Source organism: Cyphomyrmex costatus, unplaced genomic scaffold (genome assembly GCF_001594065.2).
Source record: "Cyphomyrmex costatus isolate MS0001 unplaced genomic scaffold, Ccosl1.0 scaffold216, whole genome shotgun sequence".
NCBI classification, from domain to species: Eukaryota; Metazoa; Arthropoda; class Insecta; order Hymenoptera; family Formicidae; genus Cyphomyrmex; species Cyphomyrmex costatus.
The window spans coordinates 172,940-199,248 of NW_017276214.1; the positions used below are offsets into that span (position 1 = coordinate 172,940).

At 41.5% G+C, this 26,309-nt stretch overlaps 1 protein-coding gene across 1 annotated transcript in view; it reads left to right on the forward strand.

The window, feature by feature from the left end:
- gro (TLE family member transcriptional corepressor groucho) overlaps positions 1–25,368 on the forward strand; it is a 47,511-nt gene extending 22,143 nt beyond the window's left edge. Inside the window, 8 exon segments of the mRNA XM_018539490.1 lie at positions 12–274; positions 19,331–19,384; positions 19,814–20,005; positions 21,699–21,914; positions 22,383–22,450; positions 22,887–23,165; positions 23,853–24,456; positions 24,802–25,368. Of these exon segments, the coding sequence (XP_018394992.1) occupies positions 12–274; positions 19,331–19,384; positions 19,814–20,005; positions 21,699–21,914; positions 22,383–22,450; positions 22,887–23,165; positions 23,853–24,456; positions 24,802–24,909 (1,784 nt within the window). The 3' untranslated portion in view covers positions 24,910–25,368.
- The last annotated feature ends 941 nt before the right edge of the window (positions 25,369–26,309 follow it).

Here is a 26,309-nt window from a genome sequence, read left to right on the forward strand (position 1 = left end):
GGCGGCCGCAGCCGCGGGTGTGCCGCCGCACTTGGCGCCGCCGCCGCATCCCGCGGCCGCGGCTGCGGTCCAAGCACAGGCGCAAGCGCTGCTGAAACCCGCCGATCTACAACAGCATCGCGCGGCCGCGGAGACACCCGAGGACCGTAAGCCGATCGCCCTACCGGACGAGAGGCTCGGCCATCGCTCGGTCTCTCCACCTGAGAAATTTCGCAGCCGCACACCCGACCTCGAGAGCGACCCCAAGAGGCGGAAGGAGGAGAAGCTAGGACATGTGAGTACCATTACCAGCATTGACACCATCCGGCCGCCGCTTTCTTGCGACGCGACGCCCCGATGTGCTCGAATCGATCGGCAGTTCGATCGAACTCGATATTTTACATTCCATTTTTACGGTCTGATCAGATCTCTTTTCAATTTAAAATTTTATTCTATATTTTATAAATTAGAAAGCGGATTTTTATTTAATCCTCCGAAGCTGACGATATAGCTATTGAGTCCATTCAATTATAAATCTCTTTGTAAAATAATATCAAATAATTTAATTTTCTTTATGTTAGATCTGTAAATTTAAATTATTTTTATTAAAATATATCCTACAACATAGTTCTCAAAGGAACATCCTTAGAACATGCTTAAGGACATTGAACATTCCTGAGCGTCTTTAGAATGTCTTTTGGAAAACTGTATTGTTTTCTCGAAATAAACAGGCTGTTTCGAAATTTGCGAATTAAAATACCACACAGTTAGAAATTTTTTGAAAAATTAAGTGAAAATGTTATGTGCACATTTTTATTTCAAGTAATAGTTTTTGCGATATAAAGGTTTAAATATAATTGCAGATTACAAATATTTAGACGACTACTTATCCATGAATCGCGAATGCAGTAGTAAACGTGCATTTTGATATTTAAACATAATCCATCTAAACGTAGTCCATACTTAGCCGTATTATTTCACAAACTATTATTTAAAATAAAAATTCAATAATTTTCTTACTTAGTCTTTGAAAATTTTCTTACTAGGATATACTTTATTCGCGAATTTCAGGACAACCGATTACACATAGTATTCACTTCCTTTTTATACGAATTACGTCATCTTGATTTCTTGAAATTAATTAGTACGTTTTAATTAATATTAATTTAAATTAAATAGGTCTTACAGACTAGTGTCTGTAACTGTGTTACAGATTTTGGTGTCAGCTTCGAAAGATTAAAACGAGATGTTAAGTTATAAATTGTTGGAAGCAGAAGTGCTCTGTAATTTCACGAAAATCGACATTGTCGTTTGAAATTATTCTCCTTCGGGTAAAAACTAGAAGAAAGAGTCAACGCATCGGTAACGCAGGTGCGTGCTGTTGCATTGAATATTATTCGTTGGTCAGTGCACACTTAACTACAGAGAGACTCAGCGTCGAAAAAGTTACGGTGGGAGGCGCGTTTAGCTGAGAATTAAAATGCTAATTGCAGCGACGTCGAAAGCCGATAAAACGGCCGACACTCTCGGCGATCAGGAGCGAGAGAGAAGGGCAAAGGGTGGTAGAATAAAGAGAGCGCGCGCGTTATATCGCTGGAAAGTAAACGTAAGAGTAATAAAAGGGCCGAGTTAGAATCGAGTTCGAGCCGCGCGATAAAGGATGGGAGAGCGTCGATGCTAACTTCCACTTAACCGTCGAATTCGCCGTAAAAAAAAAAGAGGGATAGATAGAGGAGAGGATAGAATGCTCGATAGTCTCGCGTGCCGTCTATGTCGGCCTTCTCTCTTCGAGCGGGAGCGAGCGTCCCAAATGCAATCATGCGTCGCGGAAGTTTCCATCGAAATCGGATTACCCTCGTTCGCCGCAAAGGCGGAAAAAAGGACCCCGACTTCCTGCCGGTCAAGAACCTGCCGTATAACCCGCGAGAGTTCTTCCGTCTGTTAAGTCGGGCGATCGTCTATTTTGCTTAACGTCTATCCAAAGTGAAGTTCCATGAAAGTGTGTTTCTCTGTCCTGAATCACGACGACAAAAAAGTGCGCGAGCTTCTCTCCAGTGCAGAGGCACGAACGCGGACTCCAGGGCAGAAGGGGGTGTCGACGGAGAAGAGGCGGGTGTATAATTAAAAACCGTGAAAACAGGCGAACAGTTAGCCGGGTCGTCGTGCGCGCACTGACTAAATTGGATTATTTTTCTCAGCTGCTCCCTTACCTTCTTCGGCCGCCTCACTTACCTTCTCTTCGGTTCTCTTTACCTTGTTCTACTTTTTTCCAGAGAGTTCTGTTATTTTCTTCTCTTTCATATTTTTTTTTTTCTTCATACCGATTAGAGCGTTTCTACGCGAATTTATCAGCCGGCCATGGCGCTGTATCCCTAATATTTTTTTCTTTCTCGCGCAATTGTATTCGTTGATTTGCATTAATTATTTATTTAAAAGATCATAACGTCATAAAGAAAGTTGAGAAAAGTGATCTATTATACGGGATGAGTCGCGTAATTCGAACGAATTATATCTCCTTCACGGTTGATGATAGGAAAAAGTAGCGAGGGGAAAAAACTAAACGATTTAATGATGCCTGATTTCTTATGAAGTTACCGTTCTCGTATTGCATGACTCACCTTCTGTATATGCGGGTGGAAGAAGAAAGTAATTTATCTACGAAATAAATAGATACACTAATAATATATAATAAATTACTTTATTAAGCAATATTTTTTTAGATATAATGTTTTCAATTGAAGAAGGATAAAGGATATATAACTCTAACAAAACTATAAAATATTTTCTTCGTCTATTTGCTCTTTCAACTATCGAAGAACGTATTTCCCAATGGTTCTTCGCCGCGTTCTGATGACTTCAGACCGCCACTGTTAAAATTACTTCTCGGGCAACCGTGTAGTTGTCGCGGCCAATTGTCGCCGCCAAGCTACTGGTGGAAATCAAGGAATCACGGGCGACTAACATCTTGCCTCCAGTTTTCTCTGCGTCTCCTTCCAACGCTTTCCACGCTTTCGTATTATCCTTCGTTCTTTCTGGATGTACTAACGATGCGTCGTTTACACGGGCAATCCCTTCGGTCCCAAGAGTGCTAGGAAGTTTGTTTGAAGTTGAGACGCTGGACAGATCCGGTCATCAGCTGCATTTCCCCGCAGCCGTGAGTTAACTTAAAGTCATGATAAATAGAAAGTAATTTTAATGAAATTACGAAATTGTTATTACAATATAATGATGTTATAAAATGACAACATTGTGTCATTGTTAGAATATGAAGAATTCTATTTACATTCCACTTTTTACCTAATCATCACAAAATATGGATTGTGTTACGTAAAAATATTTATCATTAATATTCCAAGAAAATTTAAATACTAAAATAAAATATTTTTATGATGCTGTGGCCAATCGATTTTTTTCGTGGTTGATATTTGCACAATTAATCTCTTTTTACTTATTTACTTAATAATTTATTAATTTTTTTATATCAGTAAGAAAAAATTATAGTAAATGTTTTATATATTAAAATGCTCACCTTTACGTACTTATTGAATTTGTCACTATCGCGAACACGTGTCCCTAGTGCAGAATAATATGATCGAGAACACGAACGCAACATCGTATCCGGTCGTATGCATATAATTCACGGGGAGACCGTCGAAGACGAAAAGAGAGATAGAGGTGGGAGGAAGAAGCAGGGGAACGCATCCGGAAATGAGTTTTCGCTCGTGTCCACGCTTAGGTTCTTAGAACTGCCGTCGAGCTTCGTACCTACATGTGCACGCCAAGAGAGGATTAGTCGTGGCTCAGGATACCACTACCGCTATCTCTCTAACCCCTTCGCTTCATCCCCGAGGAAGCATTAATCAAAGGAGCAACCGTATGCCCTGTTTCCGTCGCGACGAAAGCTGCTGTGCTGCCGGTTCCCCGCATGAAATCGCTATATATCGCGGGAAAGGCGTTTATTTTGTCTTATTTGATTATTTTACGATAATTTCTTAAGTCTTTTTTTGTAATGTTGAAATAGTCTGGTCACAGCATTCCACGCATAGTTATCTTGAAAATCTTGTTCTGAAATAGGAAAATAAAAAAATATTACTCAGAAGTCTTAAAGAGTTCATTATTTTTACATTTTATTAATTCATAAAGGTATAAATAATGTAATTTTAATTTTATATGTACCATTAAAAAATATAATTGTAAAAATTTATATTTATATACTGTTCTGAGCACCCGCACACCTGTCTACATAAAGATTAAAATCAGCTGTTAATTTTCAATGTGTGTGTGTGTGTGTGTGTGTGTGTGTGTGTGTGTGTGTGTGTGTGTGTGTGTGTGTGTGAAGTTTTCTGTGTAAAAATAACATATCGTACTGCAGTATAAACTAATCGCATGTATACTGAAACCACTTTTTACATACTTGGACTTACAATGTTAAATAGGAACACATATGTATGTCATATGTGGATAGTTTTTTTTATCTATACAATATTATGACCGAGAAAGGATCTATTTGATATCTTTTGTGATAACATTTTGAGAATAGTGTATCCAGTTCCCGATTACTGCTTTATTTGGTGTAATTACTCCTACCGCGTAAATGGAGAGATTGTGTCTGACTGTGACCTCATTTTCTCGTAATCGTCATTCTGGCCGTTTGTCACTACTACGGCGCTACTACGTTGCGAAGCGAGGAGAGGCAAAAAAGATTCCCGATAAAATCCTAGGATCCACCTCGCGCGCCCGCGGCGGTCTCGGTAATGCGACGGAGCATAGTGCTCGTTGTGAAATAACGTTTCAAAAGCGTGTCGGATGGCAAAGTGCATTTTTCATAGCGGTCGAAATGAAATTGAAGACGGAAAATCTCAAACGTGTTAAATGGTGAAATTTTTGCGAGAGAGACACGTGCTGCTGCATGAAAAGTAACTTTAGCTAGGTACCAGAAGAACCTAATTAATTGTTCAATTGAAATATGTTCGATCTAGTAATTTCGAGTAAATGGAAAAATTCTCGAAAACCTTTTTCGAGAAATGTTATCCGTTACAAAAATTATCAGTTTCTCAAAGTTGAATTTTTTCGTTCAGTTTTTGTTTCCATATTTTACGAACAAATTACCGGAATGTTATTTTAGCCGTGTTTGAAAAAAAAATCGCATTTGTTTGCACTGAATGCACAAGCATCCACGGATTTCACAGGATTAATCGAAATTCTCGCGGCATTAGATGCGCTAATGAATGGGAGTAGTTGAATTCGAGGCAGAATCGATGCTGGGTGTTTACGAAGACGGTGCGTGGTTGAGGCCGGCCGGTTTAACGTGTCTCCTCGCCCTGATCCGTAGAAACTTGCAGACATCGGGACGCGCGTAGATGTGCGGTAGATTCATCTGGTGGGAATTTAGGCGGCGGGAAAGAGTGAACGATACGATAGCGAGAAAGCGAGAAAGACGCAGCGGAAAGCATAGGAGGTGGAGATAGCGCGGAGGAGGAGGAGGAGGAGGAGGTGGAGGAAGAGTTGGAACGGGTTGGGATGGGTGGGTGGTTGAATTTTTCATCTGACCACGTCGAACCAATTAAAGCGGACCACGGTACCCAACCTCCACCTCCAACCTCTTCCACTTTTTTCGTTCTCTCTTTATTTCCGCCCCGCGTGCTGGCCTTTATCCACCCTCTCTCTCCCCCCCTTCCGCCCGCCCGCCCGAACCCGTCGTTCATCCCCTTTCCCGGCACCGCGCGTTCTCCTTCCGTCTCTCGTCTTCCTCCTCTTGCCTCGTTCACTCACTCACTCACTCACTCACTCTCTGGCAACTCGTTGGATTTTTTCGCGTCACGAGGCGGTGTAATTTATTTGGCCGAGGTAGAGAGGCACCCGCGGAGGTGGTCGACGAAACGAGCGGGGGTTAGGTCGGCGGTACGAGGGCTACGAGGGGGATATATCGCGGGAGAATAGGTGGAGGCGGCAGAGGTGAGGCGGCACGGAGGTGGAGGTGACGCGGCTAGAATGAGAGCACGAGGGATAGCATAGAGGGTAGGAGGGGGCTGGTTTCAGTTTATTTTGTGGGTCCTACCTACCCGCTCGTCACTGTCCAACCCCGTTGGTCAGTCGGTACGTTGTTCCCCGTGCTCTGTCTCGCTCTTCTTCTTCTCTAGCGCAGCTTCGTTTCCTCTTTCGTTTTTGTATTCGCATCCCTCCCCCTCACCCGCCCGCCCTTCTCGCTCTTATACGATATCACCGTCCTTTTTTTTCGCTCTGTCTCTTTTTTTCCCATCCCTTTTTTTTTCTCGCTCTATCCGTCTCCCTCTATCGCGACTGTATACGTATATAATATAACCCACTCGTTCACTCCACGCGAACAGCAACGCCGATATAATATTAAAAAAAAAAAAAAAAAAAACTCGGGACTTCCTGATGGATCCGCTCCTGTATTTTTCGATTACTTCGCAAGCACGGTTTTTCCCCGGTGCAATCCGACCCCCGCGCGCCGATGCTCCGCCCTTCACCTGTTCCACCTGTCAACTCACCGAGAGGGCTGCGCCTTCTGCTGGAAATTGAAAAGATCCTCGGTGTGATTTGTCGTCGTTCCACGACTGTCTTTGTCGAATGCGAACGATAAAACTACACGTATCCCTTGATCTCTCGCGCAATAACTCTCGTCAAGCAGATATACATTTTTTCTTTTTCCTTCTTTCCGCTAATTGTAATTTGTGACTTTAAAATATTATAGAGACGGGAAGAAACTCTCTCGTGTCTTCCATTTTTTATATGTCATGTTTCTGATGTGTATCTTTATCTCTATTATTTTATCGTACCGCATCGACGTATCTCATAAAATTTGTTTAAGCATTTTTACAGTTTCGAAGGTCTGTTGATTCTTTTATGTCGCTTTATTTTGTCGAAGTACCTTTTTTTATAGTACCCTAACGAAGAAACGTACATATGTGATACAAGACCTGACGATATTAACGTCGAATGTCGAGACTCGATACTATTGCTCCGGGCGATCGAATCGATCTCGCAGCTGGTGAGCGTAAGATCGTAGTTTTCTGTTGACCACCGGCGTCGTTCTAAATCGCAACTATCGATCCGCCTCCGCGTATTAACGCGGCGACGATTAGATAACAATAATACGTTCGCCGGGAGTATTACGCGATGCCAGCTGCGCACTTCTTGGTCGATTATCGTTCGCGCTCGGCCACGCCACCGGACTTCTAACTAGTTGCGCGTGGTGGTACTAATGAGAATCCCGCGTCCACGAGAATCCCTCATCCATCATCCTTCTGCGTTATTTCCGATTCGCGCCGCGCACGCTTCGCGGTCTATCCCTTGCACTCGATAATTTGCACTTCGTTACCTTATTGGCTACTTAAAATTCTTTCGTACTTAAACCAGTGTCAGTTTTTACAAGGCAACGCATTGAAAGATTCTTTTATTACACAGCGTATCTCACATCTATTGACAATGAGTTTTTTTATATACACGATCTTGCTCAAGTATCTAAAAATTTAGGTATATACCAATCTGAAAATAATTTTACTCAATTATTAAAATAATTATATACGTTGAAAAAAATGGACGGATCAAAAGATTCTGATTATATCAATCAAAGTAAATTCAGCCAGAATTTTAATTAATCCAACCATACATTTTTCTCAGGAAATTCGAACGTAATGAGCAATGTAATAACAAATTTTGACATTCTAGTCACCATCTTAAACATTATATGTAATTATTTTGATAATCTAATAAGATTAGATATTTTCAGATCTATAATACATGTAATCAAACATTACGCATCAAAGAAAATGGAGTCCTAGTGAAATGAATTGGTTTTTATGTATGTTGTAGCTTACCATATAATGTGGTAAGCAAACAATGTTATAGCTCAAATAATAGATAGTCTGAAAGTTAATAATAATAATCGGAGATTTAAACAATGATGAAATAAACGAACAAGTGAGAGTGTCATTTTTCTAAGCGGTAATTCGCGCGCGCGCGCGTATGTTACAAATTAAATATTTTTATAATATAAATAGTTTTTAAAAAATGTAAAACTTGTATTTCCAGAATATATTAATAGTATAACAGACCTTTGATAAATCATAATGATACATAAGCGAAAATATATCAACTATTGAGCTTTATATATATGTCTATAATATCTTTTATTCACTACATTATATGCTATTGGTATATATGAATAACGAAACTCCGGGATCCAACTCCGGGTTTCATGTATCTAATTAATACGGAGTTCTTTGTAGATATATTATTAGCAAAAGCACTTTTTTCCGTATATGGATTCTTTGATTAAATTAAAAATGGGATCAATTTCTTTTAAACGAAAGATTATTTATTCGATATTTTTATTAACAGTATTTTGTTATGAGTTTTATCACATTTTGATAAAACGAATGAAAGTTTTCATTGAAGAAACTTCATACAGGAACAATAATTCGGCTGGAGTATCTAAAAATTGAACAAAATAGTTATTTTGACGGTGCAACAAAATTATTTTTAGATCTGTATTTAGTTCGACATCAACGTAATTACGTAAGAATTTCAAACATGATGAATAATGTTGCAAAAAGTTTTGACATTCTAGTAACTAGTTGGAGCGTCTTACATAATTATTTTGACGTAATGTAACAAAATTATTTTCAGATCTATAATTACATTTTTAGATACTCTAGTAAAACTGTTTTTCCTGTGCACTCTTTCGTTATTCAAGACACTTGAATCCAAATGTCTGCATGGGCAGAAAGAGTAAGATCCAGACACTTCCACACTTCTTACTGGTCAATCCCCCTGATCGCTATTCACCCGGGCACTAAGTGGTAAATAACTTGGTTATCGATTACAAAAAGATAGGCTCCCGGTCCCGCGGGGTTCCCGCCAGTCGGTGCAGGATTCATCAATTCGGGCCGGCGTAACAAATTTTATATCCGTCTTTGCGCCTTATTACTTTTTCAGACGCGAGCGCTCGGAACAGTCGATATCTCCGACGGGCGGGCTCTTGTTACAAAACGCTCTGTCGACCTCTCACAATCGCTCGTGAGAGACGTCGGTGGACCTGTCTTCCTCTCGCCGAGGCGGGATACCGGGATGTCTCTCTTCGTCTCACTCACCCCCGTCACTATCTGCCTCTTCCTTATTCTCCGCTTCGTCTCATCTCTTCCTCCTTCTCCTTCACTTCCTCTTGGCCCGCCACCTCTCTTTGCTGCATCCCTTGGTGCCGCTTCCACTAGCTCTCCTCGCCAGGAATATAAAGATCTCGACGATCTCAGTTGTAGCGGCCAACCCAGTGGCGTAACTACGAATTTCAAAGCTTCACTATTTTACGACGCGATGTTTCGACGTCGAAAACCCCTTTGCGCGCGTCTTATTCCGTTTCAATTCTGATCGATAACATTTCATTAAGTTTATCGCCTTGAATGAGACAATTCAGGCAAAATGTACGAATAAAATTGTAATAATATAGTTTACGGAAATTAAAAATCCTCTCATAAGCGAAATTTCGAGAAATCAGAATCAGTTAAAACTAACGGATATAAATAAGATTTCACCGCTATTTAACTAGTACAACTAAAAATGGAAGGATCCATCGAGAGAGCGCGATGTGCAGTCGATCAACGCGTCAGATCGCGTTAATGAATTAATTAAGTAATCAATCAGTTGGGACGCGTCAAAAGTAAAAGAGTAGGATCGAATTTCATTTCATAGACGTATTTCTTTTTCGATGTAGTGAGAGAAGAGAGATGCGCCGAGAAAAAAAAAAGCGCAGCCGTCGCTCTTTAGGTTTTCACGACGAAAAGAAAGGCGGTCAACACACGAAAGCTCTCGCAGGGCTTTCATAAACTCTACATTATATTGCGCATGTCGAGACGTAAAATAATATTAACAACGATGAACAAAATGTTTTTTTCTTAATATTGCATTTATCATCGTTGAGATATGTTTTTATTAACGTTGTTTGTTGTACGAAGAATAAACCTCAAAATTGTGGCGCTAAAATAATTTAACTCATCAAAATTATGGCGCTAAGATAATTTAACTCGCAAACGTTTAAGAAATTATCTCCCTTTTTGTTTAACGACTCGTTTGATAGATCAACGTAAAAGATAATACTCTGGTGACGGTGTTTATTTCTAAAATGAAATAGTACATATTGTGGTTTTAATAAACTGTCGCAAAAGTATCATGATGCGTGACAGATACGCGACGTGTGAAGAAAATAGCGTAAACATCAATCTCAATAAATTGCGGTTAAAAATTGTTAACTGAAAATTGTAACTCATATTTGTTGCGCTTAGTTCAAATATCGCGAACCGTGTGGTTGTAACAGTGGAAAAAAGTCAGCCTTGAATCAAAGAAACGCCTACGAATCGACACGCGCTTGCAAGCGTGCACTTTCATGCACGCACCGGTGCGCTTTGACGCCTTTCTGTATCGTGCACAACACGCATGCACATACACGTGCCGAAACGAGGTCCTCTCGACATCAACGATGAAACGCATACGTGCACGTGCACAAGAAGCACTTGGGATACCTAAAGCGGAAATTCGAGGTGTGTACGTGGTTGCGAGTGTATCTGCCGCGGCGCCTTGGGGCAGAGAGGCGGCGAGAGAGGGAGGGAGGAGGCCAGGGCGGGCGGTTGCTCGGGGAGTTGGGGGTGGCGTGCAGGGTGGTATGATGACAAAACATTCGCTCTGAGCTTCCGCAGGGGATCGGGACGCGGGGACCGCTCGATGTACAGCCGAAGGGGTTGGTGGCGGCGCGGGGCGGGGAGAAAGGGCGGCGAGACGGAGGGGAGCTGGGTTAGGTTCGCGGCTGCTCTCGGGGGCCAGGGGTGACCGCGCGGGGGTGTGAGGAAACGTGAGCGCCGGGCGGAAAGAGACCTCCATCCACCAGCCTCACCCTCTTTTGCCTCCTCCTCTTCCTCCTCCTCCTGCTCTCTGTAAGCGAGGTGAGGTTGTACGGTCGGCTCGCGTCGTTCGTGTGAAACGCGCGTGTACGTGTGTATCTCGCGCACGGACGCGTATGGTCGTGCGCGGTTGTGTACACGAGTGTTACTACTTCGTGTACTACCCTCAGCGAGTGTGTGGAGAACGGGCGAAGGATGAGAGAGAAAGAGAGAGAGTGTAGAAAAAGAGAGACGGGAGACAGATAGATAGTACAAGACAGAAAGAGAAAAAGGGAGAGAGAGAGAGAGAGAGAGAGAGAGAGAGAGAGAGAGAGAGAGAGAGAGAGAGAGAGAGAGAGAGAGAAGAGAGAGAGAGAGAGAGAGAGAGAGAGAGAGGAACACGGCGACGTGGCGAGGAGGTTTATATCCATCATTTTGTATTTCTCGCAGACATAAAAATCTATACCATCGCCAACCCTCCCGCCCGTCCACCGACAGCAGCACACCGCGCCACGCCACACCACACCACGCACAACACGCCGTTTCGCTTCGCGCCAGAGCTTCGCGTCCCTTCGCCGCGACCGACCAACGCTTTCACCACCCATCCGAGCACCTTCTCTCCCGCTCCTCTCGCGACCTACTCACCCTCGTCTCCCGTTTCCCATCCCTCTTTCCATCACTCGCGCCCTACGTACGGAGCCGAACCCTGGCTGTGCATCGAGAGAGAGAGATAGAGCAACAACCACCGTCTCACTCTTCTCCGTCACCCCTGCATCGCGGGATAGATGGATGGATGGATGGATGGATGGATGGGGGTTGGGTGATGAAGGGGAAGTGGGACAGGGTGGAGCGGGAGTGCAAATATCGTATTTATTGTATGACGGGTCCGCGTATCCCGAGCTAACGCCTCCTGCCGGCCCACTTCCTCCTCCTTCTCCTCTTTCGAGCGCATCGAGAGAGCGCGTCCCTTTTTCCGACTTGCTCTCTCGCTTCGTCGCTCTCTGCTTCCTCCCTCCCTGTGTGTACATACGTATATATACGTATGTATGTATATATACATGTGCGCGTTTCGCACCTTTCGAGAATGCTTCTTTCGCTCTTTATAACGCCCGGGACATACTCTACTCGGACCACCTTCGGGCCGGGCCCTTTGCCGAGGGTGGCTCACTAAGGGAACGACATTGTCGTTGTCGTTGTCGCCGCTCTGACTCTTTGTAGTATAATCGTTTGACGATGAGGATCGAGTTATCATTGGCACTCTCCTCCACTTTCTTCTCTCTGTCCCCCTTTTGTTCGTTGGAGGTAATTATGAATACTGTTCAAAGAGCGATGCAATAAGGACGCGCTGATTGAACATTTAATAGGAGGTTTAATATCGCGCGCCCAGCGCCGCGTTCGCGCTGCTTGGCATAACAACAAGTGGATTTATAACGACGAGACTACTACCCCAGCTCGCACACGCGGAGGTGCGAATATTTGTTGTTGCTGGTCGCGGCCGCGAGCACACTTGGATGTATCGTACCTCGCTCTGCTGCACGGATCGACTGTAATTCGCTTTTATCGAATGACGAGGGCGAGCCACCCCTTTCACGCGCCGCATGTAAAGTAATTATCGGACAAATGCATCGGTGTCTTAAAACGACAGGATTGTCATACATTCCTCATCCTAAAATTTCATAACTTTTCTCTGATTTTTTTTGTGATTTCTCTGACTTTTAATAATATTAAACAATTTTTTTGTACTTTCGCTCTTGGAAGCCGTTAAATATTTTGTTGAGATATTATAATTTAAATTAGCAATAATAATGTAAATTATCATTACTGTGTTGGATTGAATTGTTAAGTTGATAGTTTTCGAGAATTACCTAGGTGCGGTGATGTGCATTTAACCTTTTTTAAAAAGTTAAGAATTTTACTTTTCAAGAAAATTTTGCAAAGTTCCTGACTTTTCCCTGACTGGTTTCAATTTCCTTGAAAATTCCAATTTTCAATTTGGTGGTTCAGTTTCTAAACAAAAGTGATCGATATCGCCTAAAAATGGAAGAAAGAGAGCGTTGCATTAGAGATCTCTTTTCTTGAATGTTTTTCAATTTTTTACGATAAAGATAAGAGAAGTCTTACTCTAAATCTTATTATGAAGTTGAAAAAAATATTGATGTAAATAACGGGAGAGATATAACAACTTTTTTTTAATATTATTAACATTCATGAGATAGTCGAATGCGCGCGAGGGCAATAGTTGCCGTCAATTGTGCGTCATGTCGGAGGAACGACTCTCGTCGTAAGACACGACGCTTTTAGTAAAACGCCAACGCCCCATACATGCGCGCGAAATCCGGGGGTGAGGGAGATGGTAGCAAGAGCGGAGGGCGGGGGGGGGAGGGGGTCTGTTGTGGATGTCAGAAGCAAATGTGCTTTCGGCGCGGAAGGAGCTTAAGGAGCCCGTAAATTTCCACACCGTGGAAAAACGACATGCACGAGCCTGTTGAAATCCTCTCGCCGAGCAGAAGGTCCTCCCTACCTTCCCTACCCTCTTTCGAACTCAGTTTCTCTCCTTTTTTTTTTCGCTTGTTTCCCTCTTTTATTTCTCTTTCTGCCGCCGCGTGTCTTCCCCCCCTCTTCCTCGCAACCCTTTACTCTCGCGGCGCGAGGCTATTGGCCACTTTCAAATTTAATTTTCTCACACAGCGGCGATGCCGAAAAACATTTACGGGCTATAAAGGATCGGCGATGGGAAGTGCAAACTATAGTTACAAAAAAAATAGAGAGAAAAAGAGAGAGAAAGAGAGATAGAGAAAGTTCGTCGGAAACGAGAGGAGAGACTCGTATGCGTCTGACCGCAAAACTGACGAGCCAGAGATGGCGAACGTTACCGTCGAACGATCTTTGAGGGACGTAAAATGTCGTGATGCGACGATAGACATCGAATGCCGGCGGCGAGACGTCGGGACGTGTCGCGACGCCAACGTCTCGAAATTCTGTAATCGAACGCCTGCCGTTGGTAACGATATCTGAGCCTTAGAACAGTAGTACAAGTTTTGTATTCCTTATTTTCAGAGATAAAAGCACTTAAAAGTACTTAATAGAAAATTCAATTGTTTCGTTGCAATATCTTCTTGTAGCGGATACTTTAAGAAATACTTAAAGAATACAAGTCTTTTATATTTTATTCCGTATATAAATTGATATATTATTATTTTATGAATTTATGTATATTTATTTTATATTTAAAAAAAAATTATATGTATAAGAAGTAATTTGAGAAGTTTAAAAATGTAGAATAACAATACTCACGAAACAATGAAACAATACAACAAATATGAATCAGATTAGTAATTAGAGCGCAATAATAAATTGGTTAAAAATAATGTAATTGGACGTTTTGCTTTTCTTTTCAAGCTATTTTCAGGTTGTATTCACAATAAGACACATCTACGTGTATGTATATAATACATGTAGATGTGTCTTATTGTGAATCACGGCGCGGAATACTACCTGCATGAGATGCAAAATAAGAGCTGCTTGGCACCAATTGTGTACATGGTTTCCACCGTAAATGAGTTAATTTGAAAATTGTGTCAAAAGCAGTTAGAAATTTAAAAATAGTAAACGAGAAGGGTAGACTCAGGGTCAAGAGAGTTATAATTCAAGATAAAATTTAATAAAATAAGATCAATTAAAAATGGTTACTACCGACTTGAAACATCAAAAAGTGATACATATAGAAAAATACTATACGCAAATAATAATTACTTGTTTCAAGTATTTTAAGAATTCATACAACCACAAATCATAAGTTCATTAAAAGCATCAAATGTATTCAAAATATATTCTGACAGTCCTAGGTTTGATGTTTCAATCAAGATTATAAATTATAAAACAAATCAATTTACTTATTATATGTATAAAATCGCTTTTTTTGATTAATTTTAAAATATTCCTTAAAAAAAGAATATATACTTTTGTTTTGAATATTAATGAGTTTTTCTAGTAATAAGTATATTTTAAGATTATTATTATTATCAAAATATTTTTTTGTTACAAATAACTGTTACTTAAAGGGAGAAAATAAATTGAGTCATTATTTGTCTTAGCTACAGAATGATATTTTTCTGTGTGTAATTGCTAAAAGATCGTGATAGATTTAAGAGCTGTATTCGACAAAAACTAACGCAAGATTGCACTGACGGGGGAAATAAATGTGATCGTGTTAGTTGTATCGCGAGTATATAAAATACTGGTGATAAATTTTGCCATCGGCGAACGCATGAATGAATCGCGATTAATGAAGCCGCGATTAAGGAATCATAATTGGTGGCAACGGGGAATCGCGCGAAGGTGGAAGAGGAGTAGAAGAAAATAAAAGGAGGAAATGTGTGCGAAGGAGAGAAGGAGAAAGAGAGAGAGAGAGAACGGAAGAAGTGAGAAAAGGTTGGAGGCCGCAATGAGCTGAGCTTTTCCACGCTTCCCCTAATTACATTTTCATACGAACCGTTTCCCCTTTATTTTCTCCTCCGCCCTACGACCATTTTTCCCAGAGCTAAATCCCCCACCATTCCCCATTCTCCGTCAACGACTGCTACCCTTTTCTTCCGTTTCTTCGCCCTCGTCTGTGTCTTCGTCTCTTTTCCTTCCACTCCCCGATGACCCTTCCATCCTCTCGTGCCTTTCCGCGCTGGAAAAACGCTTTAATACATTTTCGTCGCTCGTCGCCGCGCGAAAAAAGAGAGGGAAAACAAGAGGAATATCACCTCCGGGTTGCAGACTCGAAACGCGTCAATTTCCGCGATGCGCGTACAAGTCCCGCATTAAGGGCGCATTAAGGAGCGCATTCAGCAAGGCGTGGGTTCTGAAGCGGACTGTCTGTGAAACGGATTCTGAGTTCTAAAGTCCGAAGCCGAGATTACTATTGCATCGAAGAGACGTACTTGCCAGAGAGTTTGATGTTAGTTTTAAGCCAGTTCCGAAGTCAGTTTCCTCGTCATTTATCGACACCCATCATTATCGATAATCACGTGTGCACTTTCTTTACATATTGGTATAACGTGATTGTGGTGATTATCACAACTCATCTTTGATTTCTACATGCCTGAGTTTTGACATTCTCAGGAAGTTTCTATACTCTTGAGGCGCAAGAGTAAAATGATATATGTATTATATGTATTTTATTACTTTCTTTCGCAATGACAAGTACACACCTCTGATCTATACCGTTATTCTCGACGATGAGCGTCACAGCGACGGACGATTTTTGTCGTCGACGAGCGTGCTCACCCTCCGTACGCTGCCTCTCTTGTACCTCCGTGTTATATCTAGCGCGCGCGACATAATCGCTTTAATACATTTCCACTGCGTCCTCGCTACGAAACATAAAAGCGGTCATCCTCGTAAAAGTTATGGGACAATGCTTACTAGCGCGTCGTCGTCGCCTTAGACCAAATACACTGAATACTCTACCAGGTACTTCGCGTCATCCCACACGCTTTGACGTCAGAAGCCGCGTAGTATCTAATTCTTTTCAGTCTGTTAAAATCTTCATACGCTTTTTCTCTTCTTTATTTAAGTAAGATATCTCGGTGAAATTGATTTTCGCGATGCGCGCGTCACAATGGGTGTATACTCACACATTTTCCATGTTATGCATTGCAGCAGCCGCTTCATGTTAAAAGCTGTAAAATTGGAGTTTTACAAATTGTACCGTATAATTAAATTTGCATGAGAATTTTACGAGAGTTTACGCCTCGCAGCGAAAATTAAACGTCGATGTGCAAATGATATCCCTGTGTATTTGCAATCGGCGAACGCGACGGATTTCGTATGCGATGCAATAGCCGAGCGCTCGTATGGTCGGATAATCCCATTCCCGTCCGAGAGCGGACACGCCGCTTTTCCCATCGTAGCCACTCGCTTAACTTTGCGAAAGTCAGCAGCGGGAGACGAGACTAGGAAGTGAAAGAAGAATAAGCAGAAGAAGAAGAAGTAGTAGTAGTAGTAGTAGTAGTAGTAGTAGACGGCGGGAAGAGGAGACACGGAAAGCCTTCGATTCTTCTTTCGCTCTCGTGCGTTTGTTTACAGAGGACCTCGATAGAGGGTGGCTGGTACGGAACGAGGGTACAGGACCTCGGTAGCAGGAAGGAGGAAGGATCCGGAGCGGAGGGACCGTAACAGAAAAGTACCTATGGTAGACGCGCGAAGAGTGAGACGAGGGGTCGCGAAGGAAGAACGAGCCGAAGTGGAGAAGAAGGATGAGGAGGCAAAAAAAAAAAAAAAAGAATTCGAGAATTCTCGAAGCGAAGAGTCGAGTGGTTGGGTGGTCGAATAATAGAGCTGCCCTTAATACCGTCATCCCCGCGCTATTCCCGGGTTAAACGAGGGAAGAGGTCGACGGAGGAAGCAGCGCCACGAGAGAGAGAGAGAGAGAGAATAGAGAGAGGGGATGTGTGGCGGTGGTAGCGAAGGACGAGGCCGGTGAGGAGGCGGCGGAGGGGCCCAGGGGGGGTCAGGATGGTCGCTCGTGGTTCGTGTGCCGCCGCTGCCGCCGCCACCGCCGCCGCCGTCGCCGTCGGGTGGGAAACGCGGGAGAACGGAATAGAAGGGATGATAACATTTGTATCATATTTAACGCTAGAACGAGCGGGTTAAGGGGTGGAAGACAGCCTCCACCCGCCGGCCACCTTCTTCCTCGTCTCCTTCAGTCTTCTCTCCCGCTCTCTTAACCACCCCCCTCGGTCTCTCTCTCATAACTGCGCTCCTCCGCCACTCTAGAACGCCACCTCGCACCCGCGCCCCCTCCCCCCCCTTCCCGCCTGCTCGCTCTCGCCACTCCGAGTAATATACCACTGAAATCAATACCACCACACTGCCTTCTCTATTTACCCAAGCTCATCATCCGTACACAAATTTATTGCGTGTCCCTAGCAGCTCGAAATAGCCCTCCCGAGGATATCTGGCACGGCCAGATTGCGATTTCGTACTAGTCCGGTTAATGTCACGCGGTCCATTTAACACGTTTCTTCTCGGAAACTCGTCCGGCTATCTTTGTCAAAAAGTACTTTCCGATTATCTCGCCCAGTTGTTTGTTCTACTCGCATCTTACAAAAATACATCATATCTTGCTCTGCATCAGAAGAGTTTTCTTTCCCAATAAAATCGAAGCACAATTAGATAAAAAGTAAGAACATCTTGGTAGTCTTTCAAGTACTTTGCGATTAACTTGGCGATCTTAAAGAAATCTATTCGTTTTAAGTTTCTTAAATGCATCGGTATTCGCGTTGGAAAAGATATTCAAGTACAAGTGCGAGGATACGCTTAAAAAAAAAAGAAAAAGAAAAATTATTCGTAGATTTTAAGTTTTTTTTAAATTACTCTGAGCTTCTTGCTAATCTACGATTTCAATTTTCCTTAAACCGTGCGGACAATTTTCTCCTGTGCAGCAGTCGAATGTAATTTATGCATGCGCTGGGACGTCGGATAAGATCACGTTAGGCGGCCGTGTGGTAGTTAGCGGGGGAATTTTTTAAATACCCGCCAGAGCTGAATTACTTAAAACGTTCGCGACGCGCACAGGTGGTTTCGTGCGTTCGTATATGCGACTCACCCGCACAATCTCTCGTGCACATACGTTCGAAATGCACGGTGCATCGATGGGACGTTATACGCTGCGATAATATTACGTCATTAGGCGGGCAATGCTACTATCGCGTGCTCTGCTTTGAGCTCGTTACGTGCCACGTTCTGAGAGGACGGAGCGGTGGCGGAGCAAGGCGCGGGCCTCCGCTCTTGCACCGAGTGAAAGATAACCGATAAGTAGTGTTACGAGATAAATGCCACATAAATTAGCCGTACACGATATACGTGTGCTATACGCCATCACGTATATAGTACGGACGCAAAATTGCAGGGACGGTAACGGGCTTGTTATAGATATAGCTTGGCATAAGATAAATGTATACGTATACGATAGCCGCAAATTGTTTCACGAATGAGAAATGTATAGGCGATAATTGTGATTACACTTTCTTCCTAATTACTTGCGCACGCTGTCAAGTCGAATTCGGATTACAGAGCGCGAGGGATATAATTCGACAGAATTACAGATTAAACGCAATCCTTTTTGAATAATTTAGTATTTAATTATCAAGCTTAATTGATCGTAAACGTTTTCACTTCGAGTCAGATTACGCATTCACCGGCTGACGTCGATACACCGTGCGCCGGAGCTTATTGCCTCCAGGCGTTCGCACCGTTAATTTATTGTTCGAGCACAATCGGAGCATCGCGTGAGCGAGGCAGCAAGATTAATAATGCATCTCGGAGGGTGCGTCCGTCAGTAGGACACGCGAGAGAATGTGGGTCGAGTTGCACGTCTGCTTGGATGAGAGGTGTATCGAAAACTCGACGATATACTCGCGTGAATCGTCTCGTTATCATTGTCTCATATGTCTTTTCGACTTTTTCAGGAGAGTGACGCTGAAAAGAGCGACCAGGATCTGGTCGTCGATGTGGCGAACGAGGTAAGAATGTCATTAAAAAAGCGTCATTTATCTGTTAATTTTTAAAAATATATATATATATATCTATTTATGTAATATCTCATTTATTTACACGTAATTATAATTATCTTTCATAATTATACTTTGCATGCAAGTTTTAAACTTTGCACTTGTTTAATGTCAATTAAAACTATAATGTTGTCGGGAGAAACGACGTAAAATAATTTGTTCCATGCTTGTATATATTATACTTTTAGAAAATAAAAGTCTCTATAAAAAATCTTATTAAAAAATCTATTTTGATATTAAGAAATGAGAGAAAAAATTTTCTGCGAATAAAGATATATTGTCAAATTTAAAAGACTGTGGTGCTATCGCATGCTATATCTTAAGTAGGATATTGCGTGTGTGTTCGTTTAACGAAATCCTGATATTTGCGTATCGCGAAAGGAGGCGTCGTCGCCGCACGCGAACGGAGAGCACTCGGACCCACGTGAAAACGGCACCCTGGAGAAGCTGGGCGCACCGGGCCACGTTGGCGGACCGGTATCCGGCGCGGGCTCGGCATCCGTAAAGGACAGGCCGCCGTCGCGCAGCGGCAGCTCCTCCGCCCGTAGTACACCGTCTCTGAAAAGTAAAGATGTAAGATCTCGCGGAGAGTAAGCTTATTCGACGCTGCGACCCGGCCCAGTCGTGACTCTGTCGTCCATATACATACCGAAAACCCTCTCGCGGAGCGAACGTAAAAGCCGATCTCTTCTATTTGCGTGGTACTTAACTTAGGGTCGTCAGACATTTCATCTTTTTTCTTTTCAAATTCTTACTTATTTATTTTCAAGCATAGAACGGTGACCAAGAGGCAAATGATATAACAAAACAAACCGTGCGACTATTAAAATAATTGTAAAGGAATCTTCAATCGAGCGCAAATTCGTTGTTACGCGCACTCAAGTGATGCCTTTTTTTTTCTATAAAATGAATTTCTTTTTTAAAAAGATTTTTGTAATCACAAAGAAGAGAAAAATGAATCGATTCTAAAGAATCGAGTTCATTAAAATTCATTATTGTTATTAAATACTGTTTATTAAATACAGTTTTACATACAAAGTCGGTAATGTATGAGCTCGTAACGTGTAAAGTTCTAAATAATCAGAGAAGCGCGACCGGCACGGACTATGGATGCATTCAATAACCAGTACCACAATCGCTCACTGAGCACTCAGTGAGCAGTTGTAGTACTTGAATGCACCCTACGAAATTCTCCAATCATCCATTCGACAGTCATTTGTAATACATAATGAATTTGTGTCATAATTAACCATTACGATTAATTATGTATTATTTTGTCCTTTATCACTTAACATTCAGTAGACAATAAGGATAAAATAATTGGGATCACTTGGGTGAAATTTCTGATTCTACAGCCTTCCAAGTAAAACACAAAAATCATAATAATATCATCATGACTTTATTTGTCACTTATAAATTTACTTTTAAGTATTAAATGATGACGTTCTATCTATGATATCATTATGATTTATGATAGATTCTATTTTATTTGATCTATCCTGCTAAGCAATTGAACGTAAAGATCAGAGCACAGATCTTTCTATAACGTACAATACACAAACTCTGAAAGAATTGACCAATCAATTCAAGTCTTTCCTTTCCATAAAATAAAGGATTCTGATAAACCAATCAGAATCAGACCAATAAGGTCTGTGCTTTAACTTTAATTGGTTGGAACTACAGATAAAAATTAATTATATTCAATTGTTTGGTCTTTAGATTATCCTTTTCATGTAAGTTGAAAAAAATCGATTCGATAATGAATTCCAGAATTGGCTGGCAATTCGATATTTCAGCTTGTGAAAAGGATCAATTCTCATTGAAGAATCGAAGAAGAATCTGGTATCTGGGCACGTATTATAAAATTATTCGGAATGGGTTCCAATCGGAATTATTCAATTATTCCCTAGATTTCTATTGTGTATTTCTAGGAGAAACGAAATGATTCTGATCAGAATCCATTTCGAACATTTCCATAATACGTGTCCTGAGTACAGCAATTTCTGCTCGACGCAGAGGCTCTTGCGTTTGACGGCCCTAATCATATCGTAACATTTCCGCGACAGCACGGTACTTTTTTTTTATTTACTCGATCGATCGTCTCGAGGCAGCGGCTCTCTGCCGCCGCGTGCGAAACGAAACGAAAAGGAAAGATATCGCGGCTGACATGATCAGCAAATTTGCAATCGGCATGGTCGAGAGCTTAGTACGATTGCGACACAGTGAGCGTCTGCAAAAGTGGGTGCAAACACCGTGCGTTCGCCAGGTCGACAAGCCGGGTACACCTGTGGCGGCGGCGAGGGGCTCGCGCAGTTGTACGCCAACTATGGGCGGCATCCCTGGGTCCTTGGCGCGGGTCTATCATCCGCCATCGTCGCAGCAAACGCCACCGCAGGGTTATCAGGGCTTGCCATCCCGCGGCAATGAGCCGCCGCAGTCGCCCTCGCCATACAGCAACTTGCCATACGCGCGGCCCTCCATGGTGATTCACGACCCCGTAACACATTAGTCCTTACGTTACCACGCTTTCATTAATTAATCAATATAGTTTTATATATGCGACTGAAAAAAAAATACAAATTGATTTTTAATCGCCACTGTTTATACGTTAATTTCTTTCAACCCTAGGAGGACCTTCTATAAACGTTTTATAAGCGTTTTCTCTTTCTTATTATGTTCATGGATACTGTAAAGCTATCTAGATCGAATCTGAAATCTAAACTTAGCGGGGGCGTATACCGAATGATCAGAAAGGTCAAACCGATAGAGGTCCTCTTAGGGTTAAAACGCGATCAATCTCGTGTCAGACTCGCGTATAAGAACCATCCATATCGACGATGACCGTTTCCTAAGGCCATTTATTTCTTATTTTTTTGCTATAAACAAACGCGCCTTTATTTTTTTTCTCATCTCTGTGCGTCACGATACTGAGCGACCATCTCTTCCGCAGATCGGTTTCGACGGTCACATGAGGATACCCGCGAGTAACGGACTGAACAACATCGCAGGTGGCAAACCGTACGTAATTATAATTTACGTGAAAAAAAATCACCTTAGATTTTTCTAACAAAGAAATCTAGCAAAATGTCGAATTCAGATTTTAATCTTTGTATAAATTACATAAATAGATGAAGTTAAAAAATATTGATTGCGGTTTTAAGAAGTAAAATCTTTTATATAAAGTAAAGCAATTTTCAGCTTTTTTCGTTACATGTTAAGAACTTTTCAAGGTGTATTAGAAAATGTTCTCTGTACTAATAATTAAAAAAAAATTATTTTTTAAAATTATTCTTGAAAAATATTCTTCATTTAGATGAATAGGGGTATTTTATTATAAAACTTTTGTATAAAACCTTTATATCTCACAAAATCTATTCAAGATATTATGATTCACTTCTCCCTAACATTGTCCTTCGCGATAAGAGCGTTAAACACTTGCGCTTATTTCGCCCAGGGCGTACTCCTACCATATGAACGGCGAGGGCCAACTGCAGCCTGTACCATTCCCCACGGACGCTCTGGTAGGACCGGGTATCCCGCGTCACGCACGTCAGATTAACACCCTGACACACGGCGAGGTGGTTTGCGCCGTTACGATCTCGAATCCGACCAAGTACGTCTACACCGGCGGCAAGGGTTGCGTCAAGGTCTGGGATATCGGCCAAAGTGTCGGCAGCGCCAGTGTGAAACCAGTTTCTCAGCTGGACTGTTTGCAACGTGACAATTACATTAGGTGAGAGCTCTGAGTGATTGCTATCTCACTGTTACGTCTAAACGTTTCGTTGATCTTTATATATACTTTTGCAAAAAGGATCACGTGCACGATTTGATCTCATAAAGTACTATAGATAGCGAATAAAGTCACACATTTCTTCTGGTTAAATTTTGTTTTCAAAAAAAAGAGATGAGACTGTTGTTTGGAGCTATTACAGTACATAAATCAGAGTTGTTCAACGTAAAGAATTTCTAAGTGCGCTGCGAAATTTTGGAGGAACTCAAAAGAGGCAAAAAATTTAGAAATAAATAAAGAGTAAGTAATGCGCAAAGGAAACAATCTTTTAAAAATTGAAAAAATTATAATCTAAATTATTGCGTTTACTCTCATTTTAGCCTAAGAAATATCGTCTCATTGCAGTTTTATTTTTAAAATAAAATAAAAAATAGAGATTTTAGAACTGTTTGTTTCTGAATGTTGCGTTGGCGGTGTCTGATAAAAAAAAATCTATGCTAAGCATTGTAGCATAACACCTATGTGCACCTATGTACATCTCGATGGCTCGTTATTGAGTATGCCACGCAAGAGATTGAAAAATGTGATGACATAGATTAAAGTGACTACATTTATTAAAATAACATTTCTTAACAGTAAAACTAATTAAACAGAAGACATTTGGCGAAATTGGCATGTTTTACTTTTCAGGTCTGTGAAACTTCTGCCCGATGGGAGGACCTTGATAGTCGGTGGAGAGGCCAGCCAACTGAGCATTTGGGACCTAGCTAGTCCCACGCCCAGAATTAAGGCGGAATTAACTTCGTCGGCACCTGCGTGTTACGCCCTGGCGATCTCGCCAGACTCGAAAGTTTGCTTCAGCTGCTGCAGCGACGGCAATATCGCCGTGTGGGACTTACAGAATCAGTCGTTGGTCAGGCAATTCCAAGGTCACACGGACGGTGCGTCCTGCATCGACATCTCAGCTGATGGATCAAAACTGTGGACCGGCGGTCTCGACAATACCGTGCGCTCCTGGGACCTTCGCGAGGGTAGGCAGCTACAGCAGCACGATTTCACCTCGCAGATATTCTCCCTCGGTTACTGTCCTACCGGCGAGTGGCTGGCCGTCGGAATGGAGAACTCGAACGTCGAGGTACTTCATGCTACTAAGTCCGACAAGTACCAGTTGCATCTGCACGATTCCTGCGTACTCTCGCTGCGTTTTGCCTCCTGCGGCAAGTGGTTCGTCTCGACTGGCAAAGACAATCTGCTAAATGCGTGGCGTACGCCGTACGGTGCTTCAATATTTCAGGCAAGTATTTACAATTGATGGGATCATTTATATTCTTTGTCTCAATTTTCGTGTTCGTTTGGCATCCAACCACGTCCTAAAAATTAGCGTTCTTGTAAAACAGAATGTATTGGATATGTATCTATATGTATATTGGACTTTTTTTTTCTTTTGGGCTAAACTATGTCTTTTCTTTTTATTATATTTTATTATCTTTTTTTAATTTATTGAATTTTTCAATTTGATCAAAAGTAAACAAATTTTTAGGAGAGAACATCTTTTTAAATCGATAAATTAATATGTATAAAATTGAATAGCAACGTTCTCATAAGTTTTATTTTGCCAATACTTTTGTTAAACTTGCAGTCTAAGGAGTCGTCGTCGGTGCTGAGCTGCGACATTTCCGCGGACGACAAGTACATTGTGACCGGATCTGGCGACAAGAAGGCCACTGTATACGAAGTGATTTACTAAGCCTAATAAAGAGACTTGCCTTTCCTCCTTTAATAACATTAAAAAATCATGGACTTTGTTAATGTGTATACCCTTTCGCGAGGAAGGAAAGTGCGAAGAGATCCCGAATGTAAGGAAACTCTTGGTGGCCTTAGAGCCAGTGTGACTGATAAATGTGTACATATTACGCATACGCGAAATTGTATTGTAACGAAATTACAAATAGAAGAATGAAAAATCGATGTGTGTGCGCGCGTGTTTATGAATGAACGGGATGAGCGATGTATATTAATCTTGCACGTGCGCGTCCCGATTTTGCAAGTGCGCGTCCCGATTCTCCGCCGATTATGGGGTACATACGCGTAATATCGGCGCGCGGACGGGACTTCTATTTGTCACGTGTATACAACGAGCGTACGCGTTGACGATGGAACGACGTTCCATCCAACCAGAGCGGTTCGCATACGCACTAAAGTAAACGAGAAGAGCCTTCGCAAACGGTGATGTTAGATATACAAGGTGATTCTTAATTGCACGTCGGTACCGTCGCGAAACAAGTTTAGAGTCTACATAATAAGGAAAAGATGCTAAAGGAGCTTAAGTCATTTAACTTTTGATTCTCCTGGATAATAATACATTTTAAAAAGATATCTCGAATAAGCGCTTATTCACGCTACATGTATGACTCGATTTATTATCAAGGTTGGTAAAATCATTTTTTTTTAATATTTTAAACTGTTCAAAACTTGCTTAATTGACATGTTTTAATATATTTTTTATAATATTATTTAAAACATGAATGAAGCATTAAAAATATGTTTATCAATATTTGTTCTTAAAAAAAAAACATTTTTTGCCAACTCTGTTTATTATATATACAGGTGATCCATTTTAATCATCCACCAGATCTCAAAAATCCTTAAGTTTAAGATAAAAACATTTTCAGACAGAAATTACTCAATTATTGTATATAGGGAAAAAAAGATGACCTTGGTTGACCTTGAGAAAGTGCCCTTAAGGTCAAGATCAAGATTAACATTTTGTTAATTGAAATTCCCGTTTTTTATTTTATATTCATGCAGCTGACTTCATCAGATCTTTCCAAAACACTATAATAGGATTTCTTCATAAGTACGTTGCAAGTGATGAGGCTTAAAAATTAACAGGACAATTCACGATTTTAAAGTAATTAATTTTGAGATGAAGAAAAGATGAGCTTTAGGACAATTTGTTAAAGTTATCATTTACTCTTTATCACAGATTTCATTGCTTAATCTTTTCAAAATTAACTAAGGTTTTTTTTTCTTAATAGCTGAGCAACTTTATTTGAAATATTTTTGTCTTAAAGATTTTGAAATATTCTGATGTGTGAATTATTCAAAATAAAGCTATAAATTATGAATTTGAGATTTAATATCGTA